At 38.7% G+C, this 19,152-nt stretch overlaps 1 protein-coding gene across 21 annotated transcripts in view; it reads left to right on the top strand.

Annotated features, from left to right (window-relative positions):
• Positions 1–18,362, top strand: part of znf521 (zinc finger protein 521) — a 160,827-nt gene extending 142,465 nt beyond the window's left edge. For all 21 annotated transcript variants that reach the window (XM_083542596.1, XM_083542601.1, XM_083542599.1 and 18 more), the window contains one exon: positions 17,050–18,362. In XM_083542596.1, coding sequence (XP_083398722.1) covers positions 17,050–17,082 — 33 coding nt within the window. In that variant the 3' untranslated portion in view covers positions 17,083–18,362. The remainder of the gene's footprint in view (positions 1–17,049) is intronic.
• Positions 18,363–19,152: the final 790 nt, after the last annotated feature.

Here is a 19,152-nt window from a genome sequence, read left to right as displayed (position 1 = left end):
TACTGAGCAGAACATGATGCTGCTCCATTTTCCAAAATAATAATGACCCCAAACACACCACCAAGATGACAACTACCATGCTGAGGAAGTGGAAGGTGATGGAGTGCCCAAGTATGTCTCCAGACCTGAACCCTATTGAGCACCTGTGGGGCATCCTCAACCTGAAAGGTGGAGAAGTGCCATGTGTCTAACATTTTGGAGAGATATATAGTTTTCTCCAAAATGGAGAAACCATGTGTGAATAACATGAAGTGATTGTGTTCTGTACCACTTTATCAGTCTCTCACATCTTTGTGGAGGAGTCTTGCTTTATTTTTCTTTACAAAGTTCATTCAGATCATTGAGGTTTGCAGGCATTTGCTTATACACAGCTTTCTTAAGGTCCTGCTGCAGTATTTTGGTAAGGTTAAGGTCAGGACTATGTCTCGGCCACCTTAAATTTGTTCTTTTTCAGCCATTCTGTTGTAGATTTTCTGATGTGCTGGGGATCATTACCCTGTTGCATGACTCAGTTTTGGCCAAGCTTTAACTAAAGGACAGATGGCCTCACATTTGAGTCTAGAATATTTTAATGTGAAGAGGAGTTCATGGTCGACTCAATGACTGCAAGTTCCTCAGGTCCTGTGGCTGCAAAACAAGTCCAAATCATCACCCCTGCACCACCGTACTTGACAGTGATATGAGGCGTTTTTGCTGATATGCTGGCTGTGTTTGGTTTTCGCCAAACAAGGCACTGTGCCTTATGGCCATACACCTACACATCCGACTCATTTATCCAAAGGACATTGTTCCAAAAATCGTGTGGTTTATTTAGATGCAACTTTGCAAACTAAACCATGCTGCCATGTTATTTTCTAGAAAGAAGAGCTTTTTTCCTGGTAACTCTTCCAAACAAACCGTACTTGTTTAGTCCAGTGAAGATGCTCAATGACAGGAAGTTGGTGCCAGTAATGCACTGGATGGCTTTCACCACCCTTTGCAGAGCTTTTCTTTTACACACTATTGGGCTGCCATTCCACAATATGATACAGTTAGTCAGGATGCTCTCAATGATGCGGCAGTAAAAGCTAATTAAAATCTCAGGGAAGCGATGAACATTCTTCAGACTTCTCATGAAGTACAGACCCTGTTGTGCCTTACTATAGAATAAAATAATTAATAATAATAATAATAATAATATAGAATATAAAATTGCCCACAGTAATTCACCAGATGTTAGTATATTCATCATAATTCCAAAAGTAATCTTGCTAACATAGCAAGCAAATCCAAATATACAGTCATGCTAGCTAGCAGAATTGCCTTAGCTAGCATAATTTTTACAACTAGCCTTGTGCCATGTCTAACATATACTATAATGGAGTTTAAAGTAAGCTATAATTATAGTATTATTTGCCTTTTTAATTTATTTATCTCTTATCAGAAGCCAAATAACCTGATTCTTTGTAGTGTATAGGACTGTATAGAACGTGATATATGGAATACAATCAGGCAAGATGTGATGTTAATCCAGATGTTTAAGATGATGCCTTTTGGATGCTACACATCTGTACCTTGTATATGACTGGTTTTATGGCACTGTGTTTATACACAATTTATTTCAATTATTGTAAATGACGGTCATGTTTAAATGACTCACACTGACCCATCTGTGAAAAATCATTTATTGATAAAATGTTGAAGTAAAGGCAGCTCATGGTTCAGACATTTTCTTGCCGGCAAAGTCTCTCTCTCTCGCTCTCTCTCTTTTTCTCTCTCTCTTACTAAATTCACAAGATAATTGGTTTCTAAGGAGATTGAGACAGCCACGGTCAAAGGACGAGGTCAACTCTACATTTGGCCCGAGATGTGTTTTTGATTGTAGAAATTGCCCACTTCGAGCTGTTTACATAGATTTATTCATATATTTCTGGTTTTACTGAAACCAAAAGCTGCCATGAGAAAAATATGGACTGTGTCCAGCATGGAGATCAGCTAGCTCAGTTGATTACCACAGTGGAGGCTCTGACACTGAACATTGCCTTGAATTCTTCAACTTAAATATGAGGAGAGGTGCAGTGAGAGAGAGTTAGGGTGTTAAAGGTGTGTGTAAGAGGAGAGATTTTGTGGTGTATGTGTGGGTTTAGTGAGGGATAGACACAAAGTGTGTTAGAGGTGAGTGTGTATGAGTACGGTGCATCCGGAAAGTATTCACTGCGCTTCACTTTTTCCACATTTTGTTACAGTCTCATTCCAAAATGGATTCAATTCATAATTCTTCTCAAAATTCTACAAACAATATCCCATAATGACAACGTAAAATAAGTTTATTTGAAATTACATGTTTATATGTAAATAAATATTTACAGCCTTTGCCATGACACTCAAAATTGAGCTCAGGTGCATCCTGTTTACACTGATCATTAAGGTGTTTCTACAACTTGAGAGTCCACCTGTGGTAGATTGAGTTGATTGGACATGATTTGGAAAGACACACACACACCTGTCTATATATGATCCCACAGTTAACAGTGCATGTCAGAGCACCAAGCCATGAAGTCCATGGAATTGTCTGTAGACCTCAGAGACAGGATTGTATCAAGGCATAGATCTGTACAGTACAGAAACACTTCTGCAGCATTGAATGTTCCACTAAACACAGTGGCCTCCATCATCTGTAAATGGAAGAAGTTTTGAACCACCATGACTCTTCCTAGAATGGAGCCGCCTGGCCAAACGGATCGATCGGAGGTCAGGGAGGTGACCAAGAACCCGATGGTCACTCTGAAAGAGCTTGAGCGTTTCTCTGTGGAGAGAAGAACCTTCCAGAAGAACAACCATATATACAGCACTCCACCAATCAGTCCTGTATGGTAAAGAGGCCAGACAGAAGCCACTCCTTAGTAAAAAAAACCATATGCCAGCCCACCTGGAGTTTGCGAAAAGGCACCTGAGGGACTTTCAGTCCATGAGAAACAAATTTTAAACGCTTTAGCCTGGTTGCCGGCGTCATGTCTGGAGAAAACCACCAACCTTCGTACTCAAAAAGAGTTAAGGCTGTAATTCGTGCCAAAGGTTTGTGTCAAAAGCATTAAGCAAAGGCTGTGAATTTTTATGTACTTATGGTTTATTTATTTTTTATGTTTTTTTTATCAATTTGTGAAGATTTCAAACACACATCTTTCACATTGTCATTATGGGTATTTTTTGTAGAATTTTGAGGAAAACAATTAATTTAATCTATTTTGGAATAAGGCTGTAACATAACCAAATGTGGAAAAAGTGAAGCGCATTGAATACTTTCTATATGCACTGTATAAATTAATAATTAATAAGTAAGTAGGTAAATAAATAAAAAAAAAAAAAAGAATACTCATTACTAATTCTAACTGTAATAATGATAATTCTAATAATAATAATAATAATAATAATAATAATAATAATAATAATAATAACATTAATATAAATAGTAAAGCAAATAATAGTAAAGTGTTAAAAATAGCATGAAATAAAAGTTATTTTAATATACGGTACTTCAATAATATAATAACATGCATAAATATATATCACATAAATTTTATTTTACTTTTTAATTTAATTAAATAATTAATACAATTTTCCTTTTATCCTGATGCTAGAAGTGCAGTGCAGTTCGGGATTATTGGACATTCGCTTGTTTTTTGTGAGTAATATTTGAATGCAACTGTGTAATAGTTCTGCGTGTACAAGATCACACATAGCCTGACAAAGCCACCATGTCTTTGACTCTATCAGGGACTGGTGGTCCTCATAAAAGCAGTTTATAAAGGCTTACCTTCTCGCCAGACTTCCTCTGTCTGCTGTCGGTTTCGCGGTTTGGCATCATCGTGTCTTAATTAAAAGTGTCGAGCCGGAGTGAGTTTCAGAGTTACTTTAACTCCGGCACTCTTACAGATGGCACCGAGGCTCCAAACTTGTTCACAGACAAGCGAAAGCCCTCGCGGGACTCCGCGACAATAGGAAACTGTAGGCGATGTCATGTTCATGCATTTTAGTCCAGCTCATATTATATCTAACATCAGAAATCCGGAAAAAACAAGGACCGTGGGCTAGCGGCGTGGCAGTCTCTTTGGGATTTTTTTTTAGACGTGCAAGTTTGCATGTGGTCCATGTACTAGCGGTTTTACTTCGCCCATAGCTAACACAAGCGCTCTGAATGGTGATCTGTGTTCTCCACGGCCGTTTCTTTGTCTGAGTGCTGTTCTTTGCCGCTCTCTCAGCCATCGTGTCCTGCCTCCTTTTCCTTTTCATCGAGCCCCATGAGGGTATGTGCTGAGAGGCCTTTCTCTCTGGCCATTCCTGAGGCCCCGACTACACAAGAAAGCCCTCTAAAAGCCTTAAGGGGAAATGTGCACAGTTCACAACGACTGCTTTGGCCCTGAACAGAAAGTAGAAGAGTGTGCGGGTGTATTGCTGTGCGTGTTTTAGAGTGCTGTTTGGGGAAACATGCTAATTAAATCCTTAGCACATATGCATGGGAAATAAATCTGCAAATATTACATTGAGGTCATGATTGGAAATAATGCTTGACCTCCTGAATGGAAATTCTTCTTATAAATTTGGATTCATAGTTGAATAACAAATGTTTTTCAGTCTTTGTTTTTTTCTTCTCACAAGTCTGTAATCGATTTAACAGACTCACTGACAGATTCAACAACATATTCAATGTATCACTAATTAGTGTCTTGGTGCATAGCAGGCTTTCGTTGCAATATTAAAAATCTACAAATGATACAACAGAAATGAATCAGCAATATATATGTGCTTTCACAGCATTTGGTAGACGCATTTATCCAGAGCGACTTACATTTTTCTCATACATACAACTGAGCAGCAATAAGGTTAAGTGCCTTGCACAGGGGATGGGATTTGAACTTACAACCTTCAGATCCAAAGTCTAATGCATTAACCACTAAGTTACCACCTCCTAAATAAGTGGTCCCCAAACTTTTTTGCGCCACAGCCCGGTTTATTGTCGGACAATATTTTCACAGGCTGGCCTTTAAGGTGTGGTGGAAAAATACAACAAAATAAAATGATACGACCATAAAAACTGGTATTTTCTAAATATAATAATAAACGTAAATCCACTGTGTTGTTGTTTGTTCATTTTGCTCGCTTGGGGGTTTGAATTTAGCGCTAATGTATTATGTGTTAGCGGCCGGAGCAGCCCCTTTAAGAAGGTAGCGGATGGAGGTAAGAAATGTGACCGAGGCATCATGACATGCATCAAGAGTGAGTCATAGACAGTGGTGGAGAGAATCCGGTCATTTTCCAAAATAAAACATCATTCAGAATCAGATAATAAATCAAACGGAAATAATGTAAGCTATGTATTCTTTCTGTGCGGCCCGGTTGGCGACCACTGCCCTAAATAATCAGGTGATTCCATGATGCTAAATGGCATGATATATTGTATTGATTTATTAGTTATTTACAATAAACGGCACATAAAAATTAAGTTGATTATTTTCTAAGTAAAGCACGTTCTGCAGTTTTCTATTCCTTCAACCATTTAAGCATTTACCATTGTTTACTTATTAGCATTTTCGGTCACATTTCATATTATGTGACATGAAGAAACAAGTTTCTATTTTGTTTTCGCTCAAAATGTCGAATGACAAGAATAATGACAACACATTGCTCCATGAAATCTACTTGTCATTTGAGTGTTTGAGTGTTACAAAGCACTGACATTGGAGACTCCTTCCATAAATGGAACATAAACGTTTCCCCAACGATCACAAGATCACTCCTGTATGAGCTTTGAAGATAGAAAATGACTTAACAGCTTCTAAACAATCGGATTTGAGAATTCAACAACCAGTGCTTATTGCTACACTATAAAAAACCATCAGGCTCCTTATTAATCCAGTTAAAAACACAGCAGGCTTCTAGAATCAGTAATTACACTTGGACCCGTATATTGTGATATATATGAAAGGGACAAAAGCACCAGGACACATGATTTCATGAACAGATTCGTTCTCTAGCTTTGAGCTATTGTATGTGCCAATGTGACTTTTTTGGTAAATCTGATTATTTGTATGCAATTCTGTCTGATTTTCATTCAAACTCTTTTTAACGCGACGGCCAAACAGTTCTCAATAGTTTTACAAAAAAGGAAGAAAAAAAAAACCTTAAAGATAGCCTGGAGCTCGTTTTAGGCCTCTCCCAGGTGGCTAAGAAGAAAAACATTCACCTCTCTCTGTGTCCTATAAACCCAGCCGGCCGATCCATCGCCCAACCGTATCGATAAGCGCCAGAGAAATGGGAGCCGCCAAAACTAACGATCTCTTAATAAATCGACGGCAGCTTCCCAGCCATGTAGTCTCTCTTTTTTTTACTCTCTCTCTCTCTCTCTCTCTCTCTCTCTCTCTCTCTCTCTCTCTCTCTCTCTCTCTCTCTCTCTCTCTCTCTATCTCTTGTTCCTCAGCCAAGTCTTAACACACTTCAGACAAATTACGCCTGTTTGCATAGGCTGTTAGTGAATCGCTGATAGATTTTGCAGCATTTCGCTGTGTTTCTTTTTCCAACCGAACCTTCAACTGCGACCCCCGAATGTATCAACACGCTGGTATGAAATGATGTAATGGTATGAAAGAAAAGCAGTGACTGGAATAGAAAAGAAAGGACAAGTAAAGAACAACAGAAGTGCTGAAGAGCGACGTGGGGATTTGATTGCTTGATTTCAACAGTTTCAGATAAATAAATACATATACGCTGATCAGATGTAACATTATGACATTATGATTGGTGAAGTGAAGAACACTGATTATCTCTTCATCATGGCACCTGTTAGTGTGTAGAATATAGTTAATAGGCAGCAAGTAAAAATTTTGTCCTCAAACTTGACGTGTTAGAAGCAGGAAAATGGGCAAGTGTAAGGATTTGAGTGAGTTTGACGAGGACCAAGTTGTGATGTCTAGATGTCTGGGTCAGAGCATCTCCAAAACTGCAGCTGTTGTGGGATGTTCCTGGTCTGCAGTGGACAGTATCTTTTCAAAGTGCTCCAAGGAAGGAACAGTGGTGAACCAGAGACAGGGTTTTCGGCGGCCGAGGATCATTGATGCACGTGGAGAGCGAAGGCTGGTCCGTGTATCTAACAAACGAGCTCCTGTAGCTCAAACTGCTGAAGACGTTAATGCTGTTAATGCTCGACAGGTCAGGACTGTTTTGGCAGCAAAAGGGGACAACACAATATTAGGCAGGTGGTCATAATGTTATGCCTGATCCATGTATATAAACCTGCTAAGAAAGAACATGAGAACAACATGATGAAGAACCCACTTAGGAAGTATATGATGGTGGAGAACACACAGAAAGTACATTGTTATGAAAAATGCAGTAAGCAATTACATGGTGATGGACACTACAGTAAGGACGTTCATGGTGATGGAGAATGTAGTAAGGAAGTTCATGGTGTTTGGAATACAATAAGGAATTTCATGGTGATGTAGAATACAGTAAGGAATGTCATGGTGATGAAGAATACAGTAAGGAATGTCATGGTGATGGGGAATACCGTGAGGAAGTACAGGATGATGGAGAATACTGTGAGGAAGTACAGTATGATGAAGAATACTGTGAGGAGTACAGGATGATGGAGAATACCGTGAGGAAGTTCATGGTGATGGAGAATACTGTGAGGAAGTACAGGATGATGGAGAATACTGTCAAGTCAAGTCAAGTCAAGTTTATTTGTATAGCGCTTTTCACAACAGACATTGTCTCAAAGCAGCTTTACAGAAAACAACAGTGAAGGTGAATGGTGTGCGTTTGTCCCTGATGAGCAAGCCGTGGCGACAGTGGCAAGGAAAAACTCCCTTAGATGATATGAGGAAGAAACCTTGAGAGGAACCAGACTCAAAGGGGAACCCATCCTCATATGGGTGACATCAAAAGTTTGGTCATAAATCTTTCAACAATACAGAACAATTTGTGATCATCATAGATCCAGCATCAGCTTCTCCATGCCAGGGCCTTTAAACACTCGGCATCTACTTCTCCATGATCATCCATAGGTCCATAATCTTCACGAGGTGGGACGTGACTGGAGCTGGCCAAACCTCAGGATGCCTCGGGATGGGGAGAGAAAGAGAAGCAGTGGAGAGAAATTAGCGTAGCTGCTGTTCATGATATTAACAGCACAAGTTGATAATGTGCATGTGATCAGATGTTCTGGAGCACAAGGTTATGATGTGATGTGTGTGATGTGTGTTATGTGTAGGCTTTGCTAAAAAGATATGTTTTTAATCTGCACTTAAACTGGGAGAGTGTATCTGAACCCCGAACACTGTCAGGAAGACTATTCCAGAGTTTAGGAGCTAAATGTGAAAATGCTCTACCGCCTTTAGTGGACTTTGCTATTCTAGGAACTACTAGAAGCCCAGAGTTTTGAGATCTCAGGGAGCGTGACGGATTGTAGCGTGTTAAGAGACTGGATAGATACATGGGAGCCAAACCATTTAGTGCTTTATAAGTGAGTAGCAGTAGTTTGTAGTCTATTCGAAACTTAATAGGAAGCCAATGTAGGGACGATAAGATTGGGGTTATATGATCGTATTTTCTTGACCTAGTAAGAACTCTTCTGAACTAACTGAAGCTTGTTTATTAATGATGCAGGACATCCACCTAGTAATGCATTACAGTAGTCTATTCTAGAGGTCATAAACGCATGGACGAGCTTCTCTGCATCAGATATAGATAACATATTTCTTAGCTTAGAAATATTTCTAAGGTGAAAGAAGGCTGTTTTTGTAACTTGATTGATGTGATTTTTGAAAGATAAGTTGCTGTCTAAAATAACTCCCAGGCCTTTTACCGTTGAACTAGTAGTTACAGAACAACCGTCTAAATGCAGGCTGAGATGCCGGAGCTTCTGTGTACTATTTTTTGGGCCGATGAGCAAAATCTCCGTTTTATCAGAATTTAATAGCAGAAAGTTATCGGTCATCCAATCTCTTATTTCTTCAACACACTCAGTTATGCGAGCTAATTGAGCTGTATCGCCTGGTTTGGATGAAATATATAGCTGGGTATCATCAGCATAACAATGGAAGCTAATTCCATGCCTTCTAATAATATTTCCTAATGGAAGCATGTATATTGTAAAAAGCAGGGGTCCCAGAACTGACTCTTGTGGCACGCCATAATTAACTAGCATTATCCTGGATAGCTCTCCATTTAAATCTACGAAATGGTAACGATTGGACAGGTAGGATTTAAACCAGCTTAATGCCTGTCCCTGAATACCGATGTAATTCTGTAAGCGATCGAGGAGAAGATCATGATCTATAGTGTCGAATGCAGCACTAAGATCTAGTAAAACTAATAGGGAGATGTAGCCTTGGTCTGAAGCTAAAAACAGGTCGTTAGTGATTTTAACTAGAGCAGTTTCTGTGCTATGATGGGGCCTAAAACCTGACTGAAACTCTTTAAAGATATTGTTCTCCTGCAAGTGGTTACATAGCTGGGCAGCGACAATCTTTTCTAAAATCTTAGACATAAATGGGAGATTTAAAATTGGTCTGTAATTCGATAGCGTGCTTGGATCCAGATTAGGTTTTTTAATGAGGGGCTTAATAACTGCTAACTTGAGGGATTTAGGGACATGACCTAACGATAGTGAGGAGTTAATAATATTTAAAAGAGGCTCACCAGCTGTATATAACACTTCCTTCAGTAGTTTAGTGGGAATTGGATCTAAATGACATGTTGTTGATTTAGCTTTCATAATAGCATCATACAGCTCTTCCTGTCCTATACATGTAAAACAGTGTAGTTGTGGGGTTGTAAGTACGATTGTGTCGGGAGATGCTGTCAGAGGTTGAACTGCCACAATTGTTTTTCGAATGTTATCTATTTTTTCAGTGAAGAAATTCATAAAGTCTTCACTACTAAACTGTGATGGAACACATTTTTCAGATCCCTGATTTGTTGTTAATTTAGCGACTGTACTGAAAAGGAACCTGGGGTTGTTTTTGTTATTTTCTATGAGTTTGCTCAGGTGTTTAGCTCTAGCAGCTTTTAGCGCCTGTCTGTAGCTAAGCATACTGTCTTTATACGCAATTCTAAATACCTCCAATTTAGTTTTCCTCCATTTTCTCTCCAGATTACGTGTTGTTCTCTTTAGGGCATGCGTATGACTATTATACCAAGGTGCAGGTGCTTGTTCTCGAACCTTTTTTAACCGGATGGGGGCAACAGTGTCTAAAGTGCTAGTGAGGATAAGGTCTATGTTGTTCGCCATCTCATCAAGATGATCAGCAGTTATGGGTTTAATGTGAAACTGAGATAAATCAGGCAGGTTATTTATGAATCTGTCCTTAGTGGTTGGAATAATAGTCCTACCAAGTCGATACCGTGGTGAAACACGGTTAATCTGCTCTACCGGTAGTGTGTACAGTAGGAGATAATGGTCTGTGATGTCATCACTCTGGGGTAAAATATCTATATCAGTGACGTCTGCTCCGTGGACTGTGAGGAAGTTCATGGTGATGGAGAATACTGTGAGGAAGTACAGGATGATGGAGAATACTGTGAGGAAATACCTGGTGATGGAGAATACTGTGAGAAAGTTATTGGTGATGGAGAATACAATAAGGAAATACATGGTGATGGAGAATACTGTGAGGAAGTAAATGATGATGGAGAATACTGTGAGGAAGTACAGGATGATGGAGAATACCGTGAGGAAGTACAGGATGATGGAGAATACTGTGAGGAAGTTCTTGGTGATGGAGAATACAATAAGGAAATACATGGTGATAGGGAATACAGTGAGGAAGTACAGGATGATGGAGAATACTGTGAGGAAGTTTTTGGTGATGGGGAATACTGTAAGGAAGTACAGGATGATGGAAAATACAGTAAGGAAGTTAATGGTGATAAAGAATGCACTGAGGAAGTTCATGGTGATGGAGAATGCAGACAGGGAGTATATGATGAGAGAGAACACGCTGTAAAAATTAATGTTGATGAAAAATACACTCTGGAAGTACATTGTGAAGGAGAACACACTCTGGAAGTTCATGGTGATGGAGAATACACTCTGGAAGTTCATGGTGATGGAAAATGCAGTGAGGAATTATATGATGGCAGAGAATGCAGTGAGCAAGTAATGAATATGGACATACAGTGAGGAAGAGCATAGTAATGGAGAAGAAAGTAAAGAAGAACATACATGATTATGGAAAACCCGTGAGAAAGTGGAGGATGATGAAGAACGCACTGAGCTAGTACATGATAATGGAGATCACAGAGAGAACTGAGAGTGGATTTTCTGTAGTTGTTATATCCTGCCAGAATTCAGTCCCTGACCTTGTGTTATTATTTTGAAAATGTCCACAGTGACACAGATTTCATTATTTTTTTCAAAAAGGCACTCATTGTAACAAGCTCACATTACACACACACACACACACACACACACACACACACACACACCCAAGTCGTTTGGAACAAATCCAGCAGCACATAAGTACATATGAAATTGTATGTCTTTTAATAGAACACACAGATATGAGATCATTGTTTAATATCATATGATGAGTTGCCTTCTGGAAGCGCATTGGCGAGTTATCGGCGACGGCGTAAGATGCGAACGCGTATGCAAAGGACCGCGCTAGTTTTATTGTGTTAGCGTTCTCGCTGTGCTATTGATTTGTTTCTGTCTCTAGGCCGCACCATGCCTCTGTAGATAGTAATTTAGCGGGGGTGTAATAACGCGCTCTTCTGAATTGAATCCGCCGTGTTTACATTCTTGCCGTACGTTCATTATGAGAACAGCTGACGGAAGGAGCACAAAACACACACACACACACACACACACACACATGCCGGTATTTAGATTCTTTAATACAGATAATAATTGAGATGCTCGGAGCAAGACTGGTGATGTCGTTCAATCCCGCCAACACACTGCGTAGCCTCAGATGCATAGGCAGACTTTGTCTTTTCCCTTTTGTCTTTCTTCCTCTGTTCTTTTTTTTCTCCCTCCTTCTCTTCAGCCTCCATGGCTGCCACTAAAGTCGTTTAATACTGTCCTTGAGAATGCCTGAAGAGTGAGTGAGTGAGTGAGAGAGAGAGAGAGAGAGAGAGAGAGAGAGAGAGAGAGAGAGAGAGAGAGAGAGAGAGAGAGAGAGAGAGAGAGATCGTCACATGTTTAAAGAAAGAGGTAGACCACTGCTCCCCCATGAGGCTTTATTTTCCCCTTTAATAGCTGTTGCGAGCCCTACATTATATCCAAGGAGCCGCATCCCTTTGGGGTCTCGGCATGCACTTGAGTGCGCACGCACACACACACACACACACACACACACACACACACACACACACACACACACACACACACTCACACACTCACACATACAGCAACAAATGCCTGTACACAATAATGTAGGCAGACACTCACACACCTACACACACTCTCTCTTTGTCCCTCTCTTTTTTCGATCTTTTTCTCCCACATACACACACACTCATTCCTTCCCTCCATCCCCCACACGCCACAAACACCTCAGCACACACTCGCTCAGTCACTTTGCGGTGCCGCGTGTCAATATCCTGCCATTTGAAGCCCCAGGCCGCCGAGGCTGGGGAGCTGCCGACAAGCGGGGCTGATGGGTAATGGACCGCATTCATTAAGGAAGCTGCAGCTCTGCTCCTTCCTTCTTTTACCAGGGGAGGAGGTGAAGGAAGAGGATGAGGTTTGGGGCGGAGTGGGGTAGGGTGGTGAGGGGGTTAGTCTCAGGAGAGACCTTTTCCCTCCCTCCCTCGGTTTCTCACTGCCTCTGTCGGTAAATGGCTGCCTCAGTCACTCCGAGTGGATGAAAGTGAGAGTTTGAACACACACACCTTCACAACGACTTTTCTTTTTTATTTTTTTTTTCCTCCTTCTTGCCCCTGCCTCCTGGCATCAAAACTTCTTATTACCCTGTCTGTCCTGCCACCACCGGGTTCTGTGTAGACGCTGTCTTTGTGTGTTAGCAGTGGGAAAATAGAAGTGTGAGGTGGATTTACGGATGAAGGTGAATAAAACACGATTGCGCTTGACAGCCCAAAGCTGGAGAGACCATGAAGGTGAAAGCCACATTAGGTTTCATGTACTTCAATCTCATTCCAATGTCCACCTGTTTTTACTTGAAGAAATAGCTATCAACCTTCAGCTTTTTTTGTTTAACTGTCTGTTCCTTTCTATATAAAAAAAAAAGACTTATAGAAACAATGTGGATAAAATTATTCCATATAAAATGTTGATCAAAGAAATCATCAGCATCTCTCAGTATAAACCAAGAACCTTCAGGTGGCAGAGAAAACCAAGTGCCATTACAGTGTAATTTATGCTATAGGTTTATTAATCATTTAAGAACACGTCTTGGCTAAATAGATTTCTGGATTTCCCCATTCATTTCATTTGTAAACATGCCTTTAGAAATATACATAACAGTTCCATGCTAGCAAGCTAATTTGTTGCTTCTCTCCATTGTACATGCTGCATAGAATCAGAATCAGAAAGTGTTCAGCAACAGTTTTCCTACAAATATACATATTTTAATAGTGAGCATTTAAAAAAACTTATATATTCCAAATGATATGTTCTTGTTAAATTGTCTTGATAAAAGACATCATGGCTCTATACTAGTTTGCTAAATCGTAGCGTCCTTCTTTTGAATTGGGTATGTTGTTAAATGTATTAGTAGTTTAACAACAAATCTGAGGTAAATATTATTATCCTGTATTGTTTTTTATCTTATTTTCCCCCTCACTACATTTTTTAAACTGCCAATATATATAAAAAAAATTCATAACAAATCCAAGCTTGCAAGCTAATTTTTTAACTTCTCTCTACTGCACATGCTTGCATAGCAACCATGTTCCTACAAATATATCTACGTCATGTGAGCCGATTGTGTTTGTTTAGCGTTGTTTCCTCAGTAGGAAGTATTTTCTTCGTAATATACCAATAAATCCAAAAGAAATCCAGTTTTCCAGTTTACTAGTTCGCTAAATCATAGCGTCCTTCTCTTGCATCAGGTATGTGGGTAAAACTATTAGTAATTTAACATAAAATTTGAGGTAAATATTGATATTCTGTACTGTTTTGTCTAGTTTCGCCATATCATTTTTAAAATTGTCCATTTAAAATACTCAACAGATTTAAAGCTAGCTTCTCTCAATTCAATTCAAAATGTATTTATACAGCACCTAAAACTACCAGGTAGAACCTAGGTGCTGAACAAAGTGCAAATAATAAAACAAAAATATAATTAAATGAAGCAATATAGTAAAAAGTAAATAATAGAAATTAAAACAGGAGAAAATAAAATTAAGTATCAAAATGCTACAATTGATATAAGTATAAAAAGCAGTAGACTAAGCACACCCTCTACTACAAAACAAAGGCCCACGATTTTTATCCTGTTCTAGGCACTTCAAGCGATACATGATTAGAGGACCTCAGATAAAAAAATAAAAAAAAATAAAAGACCAGAGGGAAATCATAATATATACAGCGTCATATATAAAATGTAGCTTTAGCTAAACTGTAGCCTCCTTCCTCTGCATTAAAATTTTTCAGTTGCATATCAAAAACATTCTCACCAGCTTAAACACCTATTTGTTGATTGTGTCGTTTGTATTTTAGTGCGAATGTAGACTTTAAGACGTGAAAAGGGTACTTTCTTGAACATTTAGCAAAATATCTGAGGTAAAAGTTGTTTCCAGTCAATAAACCAGTACTAGATAAAGTTGCCCAGAAACAGTGTTCTAACCATTTTAACCATCTTGCACAGGAAAAAAAAACTGTGGCAGAATTTAAAAATACGTTGTCGTTTTTGTACGGTCTTTGATAGATTTTTATTCAATGTGTTTTATTTGGTACTAATAAGGCAACCTTTTGACAGGTGTACTTAATCCGTGCCAGTTTGAGGCATCCAAGGTCGCGTTTTAGAGCGAGCACAGCAAGTGGGGCATGTAGTTTGCATTAAAGGGATTAGCAGTCACTTCAAAAGATGACCTGGATTTAGCCCACTAGGGACACCAGTTCCACTGCCCCCCCGGTCCACACTTCCCTTCACAGAGGCTCCCTTCGTGTTGCATGGATCCCCAGCCACTGCCCATCGCTTCTTTGTGTGGACTTGTGCTTTGTGCACACAGGTGTATCTGCACTTTATTTTAATTTTTTTCTGTTTGTGTGTTTTTCTGTGCGCTTAATCAGTGTGCTATCTCTGAAGATCGTTTCCTTGCGATTTTTTTTCTTTTTTGCCGCTTTTGATTCTCTCCCAACCATTTGATTTCATGCCTCGATAATTCTGACTAGATCCGAGGGTAAACAAAACATTTGTAATTTGCATGCCGTTACCTCTGCTGATAAATTTAAAGGTTTTTTTGTTTGTTTGTTTCACTTTTCTCACATCAAATTGAGATTTCACTTCGGTTGTGCATATTAAATATCAGATACGAAAGAGAGGCGGCTGGAAGGGGCGAAAAAAAATCAATGGAAAATGAACAGTAAGAGCCTAATCATTTGGAGATAACAAATGGAGGAACCTTTATTGTTCATTTCAAATCGATTTTTCATTTTCACTTTTTTTTTTTCTTTTTGCTTTTGCTTTCAATGCGCCATGAACCATTTAGACTCCACATTATAGTCACAAGTTGGATGAAATATAGAGTCTGCAGTATATATTGTTAAATTAAAAGGCGATCGTCAACTGGTCTTTTAGCACCATTGTCAGGAAAACAAAACCAAGAAAATTATGATGTTATTCACCTCGTTCTGCTCGTATGAGAAAGACACAGCTCCTGGCTGGTTGTCATGGCCACAGCCATCGATCCCTGGGCGTTTGCGTTCGGATTGAGACGTCGCCGGCTTGAGGGGGTTTGACAGCTCTAGCACGTCGCCTGCTATGTCTGTGCGCTTTCTGCCTTACCTGCTGCCGCACAGTGCCGGGTTCTATCGATCCCCATGCAAATTCAGCTCTGCTCTCCACTAATTGGATTTAGATAATGGAAACGCCAAACATGTCCGTCGGACACTTTTTCTCATTCAGCATTGTTCCTTCGATTAAGGAGTTTGGATGGTTGGCACATCCGTGGGACCTGGTTGAATTTCTGGAAGGTGTCCCTTTTATAGGAGAAACTTACATAACCTGATACACTTCAAATTCAAAGTACATTTGTCACATACTTATTCCTACAGAGTATGACATATAGTGAAATGCTTTTTACGACTGTCCAACTTGTAAACATAAAAGAAATACAATATAGATGAAAAAAAATGTAAAGTAAAGTAACAAACATTTAAATATAATCTGACTATACGTATGAATAATATATATATATATATATATATATATATATATATATATATATATATATATATATATATATATATATACACATACACACACACACACACACACACAGGCAAAAAGTATATAGGATGGATGGATGGATATGTATGCCAGATATGTATGACAGAAGTACAGGTTAAAGTGACGCAGTGTGATGTAATTTTCATTAAAGTGTCCATGTGCTTATGTAAAAAAAAAAGTAAGTAAAGAGTGAAAGTGCAAGTCCGGTCCAGTCCAGTTAGAGTTCCACTAGTGCAAGTAATGCAAATAAAAGTGAATATTTGTTTTCACTATTAATAAACACTTTTATGAGACTGGGGTGCCATACTTGTATTAACGTTATAATTAAATTAAAATACAGCGGGTATGTAAAGAAAAACATTTAATTTAAGGCATATGGCAGACGCTATCAATAAATACATTCTGACACCGGTTCATTAAGTCGACAAATTTCATCAATCTAAAAACTCAGTTGGAAGGGAGTACAGTTCGAAAAAGGAATGTGGGTTTTGTTTTTTTCAAGAAAAAGTGCTAATTTATGTACTTATTATGTACTTAGTGTCTCAGTTGTTTGGATATAAGTTTAAAAAAAAAATTAAATGTTTTAAAAATGAATTGCAATATGTCTCTGTATAGTATCTGATGTCTGCTATTTTTCTGCTATGTTTTGCAGAATCACACTTTGAGCCAACACAGCAGCAGCTAACAAGGAAGATCAACTCAAACTAAAGATTCTCTTTGACGAACATTTGGACTACAACCTACCGATCATTGTGCTCTTTTTCTTTGTCAATTTTGCACTGAAATTTTTATTTCAGTTAAAAAAAAAAACTCAAGAGCCAGAGGCGGGACATCTTGTGAAATTCGATGTTGACACGTTAATCCGACTTGTTTGTAAATACTGTTCTTTCTGTCTTGCTGTTCGTCAGCTCTTATGCGTTCTTGCGGTTGCCATTGTACATACCGTTTGTTGAGGGGGGAAAAATACACTTTGTCTAAACCATTATCAATGGACGAGTCATCAGCCAGAGACCTTTGACGTCAGGTGGACGATTTTTAAAGGCTGATACACGTCCGTTGGCCTGCGATGCACTCTCTCTAGCCGTGGGATGAAATGCCTGATCACCAGCATGGCCTGAGTAAAACATTTTACACAAGAAAAATACACACCTCAGCTGAAGTACATGGAGTACATTGTGTATCACAAATGTCCCAAAAGCAAACTGAAAGAAAAAAAAGATTGAAGGGATACTTGATATATGCAAAAAAAAACAAAAGAAACCAACAAAAAAACAGTTGTTTGGTTGAAAGAAAAATCGAAAGACTCTTTGGGTTGGCAGGAAGTCACAGATGGGACCCATTCATCATTCATCCCTCCCTCCAGATGAAAAACTGCTTTCCGCACTTGTACATTTCTGTTATTAATGTTTACCCCTCACCGAAGGCTGGATTTGACTGGAAATTTTCTTTCTTTCTTTTTTTTTTTTTGTCAGACATGGGGATTAAATGTATCCTCTGTTTCTGGTCTGTTTCTGGCTGATATCACTTGATTATATGGTGAGATTCTGGTCAGAAAAAATAAGTATTTCTACCCTTTGTCCACGAGTAAGCCGAGCCGAGTCATTTCTGTCGCTATGCTATTGTTCTATTCATGCTGTGAGACATGGTATTCTGTACAGTATTCTCATGGATCTCTGGTCTATGCCAGTTTGGAATTAGTCAATCCTGAAATGCACTTTTGTAACACTCCATACTTTCATGGATGTTCATGTTCGAAAGGCGTTGACAAGTGACTGTCAATCCAGCCACAAAACTTTGGAAAATCATACTTTTAACAAGGGGGATAACTTCTGGTGTTAACTGGGGAGGGAAAAATGTTATATACAAATATTAACCGGGGTCTGAATTTGCTAGACCTCTTTTTTTGTGTTCTCATGTGATGAAAACATTAAAAAAATAAAAAACATTAAAATTGTATGAAGATAAGTGTGTAGTGGTGTGAAATGAAGTTTGTGCATATATATATATATATATATATATATATATATATATATATATATATATATATATATATATATATATATATATATATATATATTTGTGTCAGGAACTTTCAGAAATTTGATCATCGTTATAATTATTGTATTTCTTCATATCTATTAGATTTTTTAATTGCTTAAATATTCGGCCATGTCCACATGTTTGGATAATCTGTGAGGGGGGAAAAAAGCTCACAATCCAATTCAGTTCAAGTCTAAACAATTCAATGGCTCCTAGCAAGGCAATGAAAATATTGGTCTTATGGGAGTCATTGAAAAGCAATGTGTAAAACATGGGAGGACTCAAGATAGCATTTGCTTTTCTGAGTGTAGGAGATAAAGGTACTGTTTTCTCTCACTGAATACACTGTAAAATGTATCACCAAATATACAGTATAGAACACTGTTCTACTAAGGACAATACAGAAAATTATATTTTTAGGTGACACACTTGAGAATTTGCTGAGTTCTTTTACTTCTAACTGTATAAGGCAGAAATGTACCAAGCTGCATCACCCAGATTGATTTGGACAGAATAAGGATGCAGGATGGCATGGTCTGAATGATAATGCACAAACCTATGATAACAGAAAAGCATTTCCTAGAATTACCTTACCTCTTAGACATTGTGCCTTGCACTGGCCATTTGAAACTGCTGACATTTTCCTTTCATTTTGAGTCTTTTAAACCTGTCGAGGGTCGTAGAGTGAAACCCCCAAAATTCAAAGCTACATTTG

The sequence above is a fragment of the Silurus aristotelis genome (genome assembly GCF_946808225.1).
Source record: "Silurus aristotelis genome assembly, chromosome: 5".
Classification (NCBI taxonomy): Eukaryota; Metazoa; Chordata; class Actinopteri; order Siluriformes; family Siluridae; genus Silurus; species Silurus aristotelis.
Note: the sequence above shows the minus strand (reverse complement) of the source record. Positions and strands in the feature narration are given on the sequence as shown.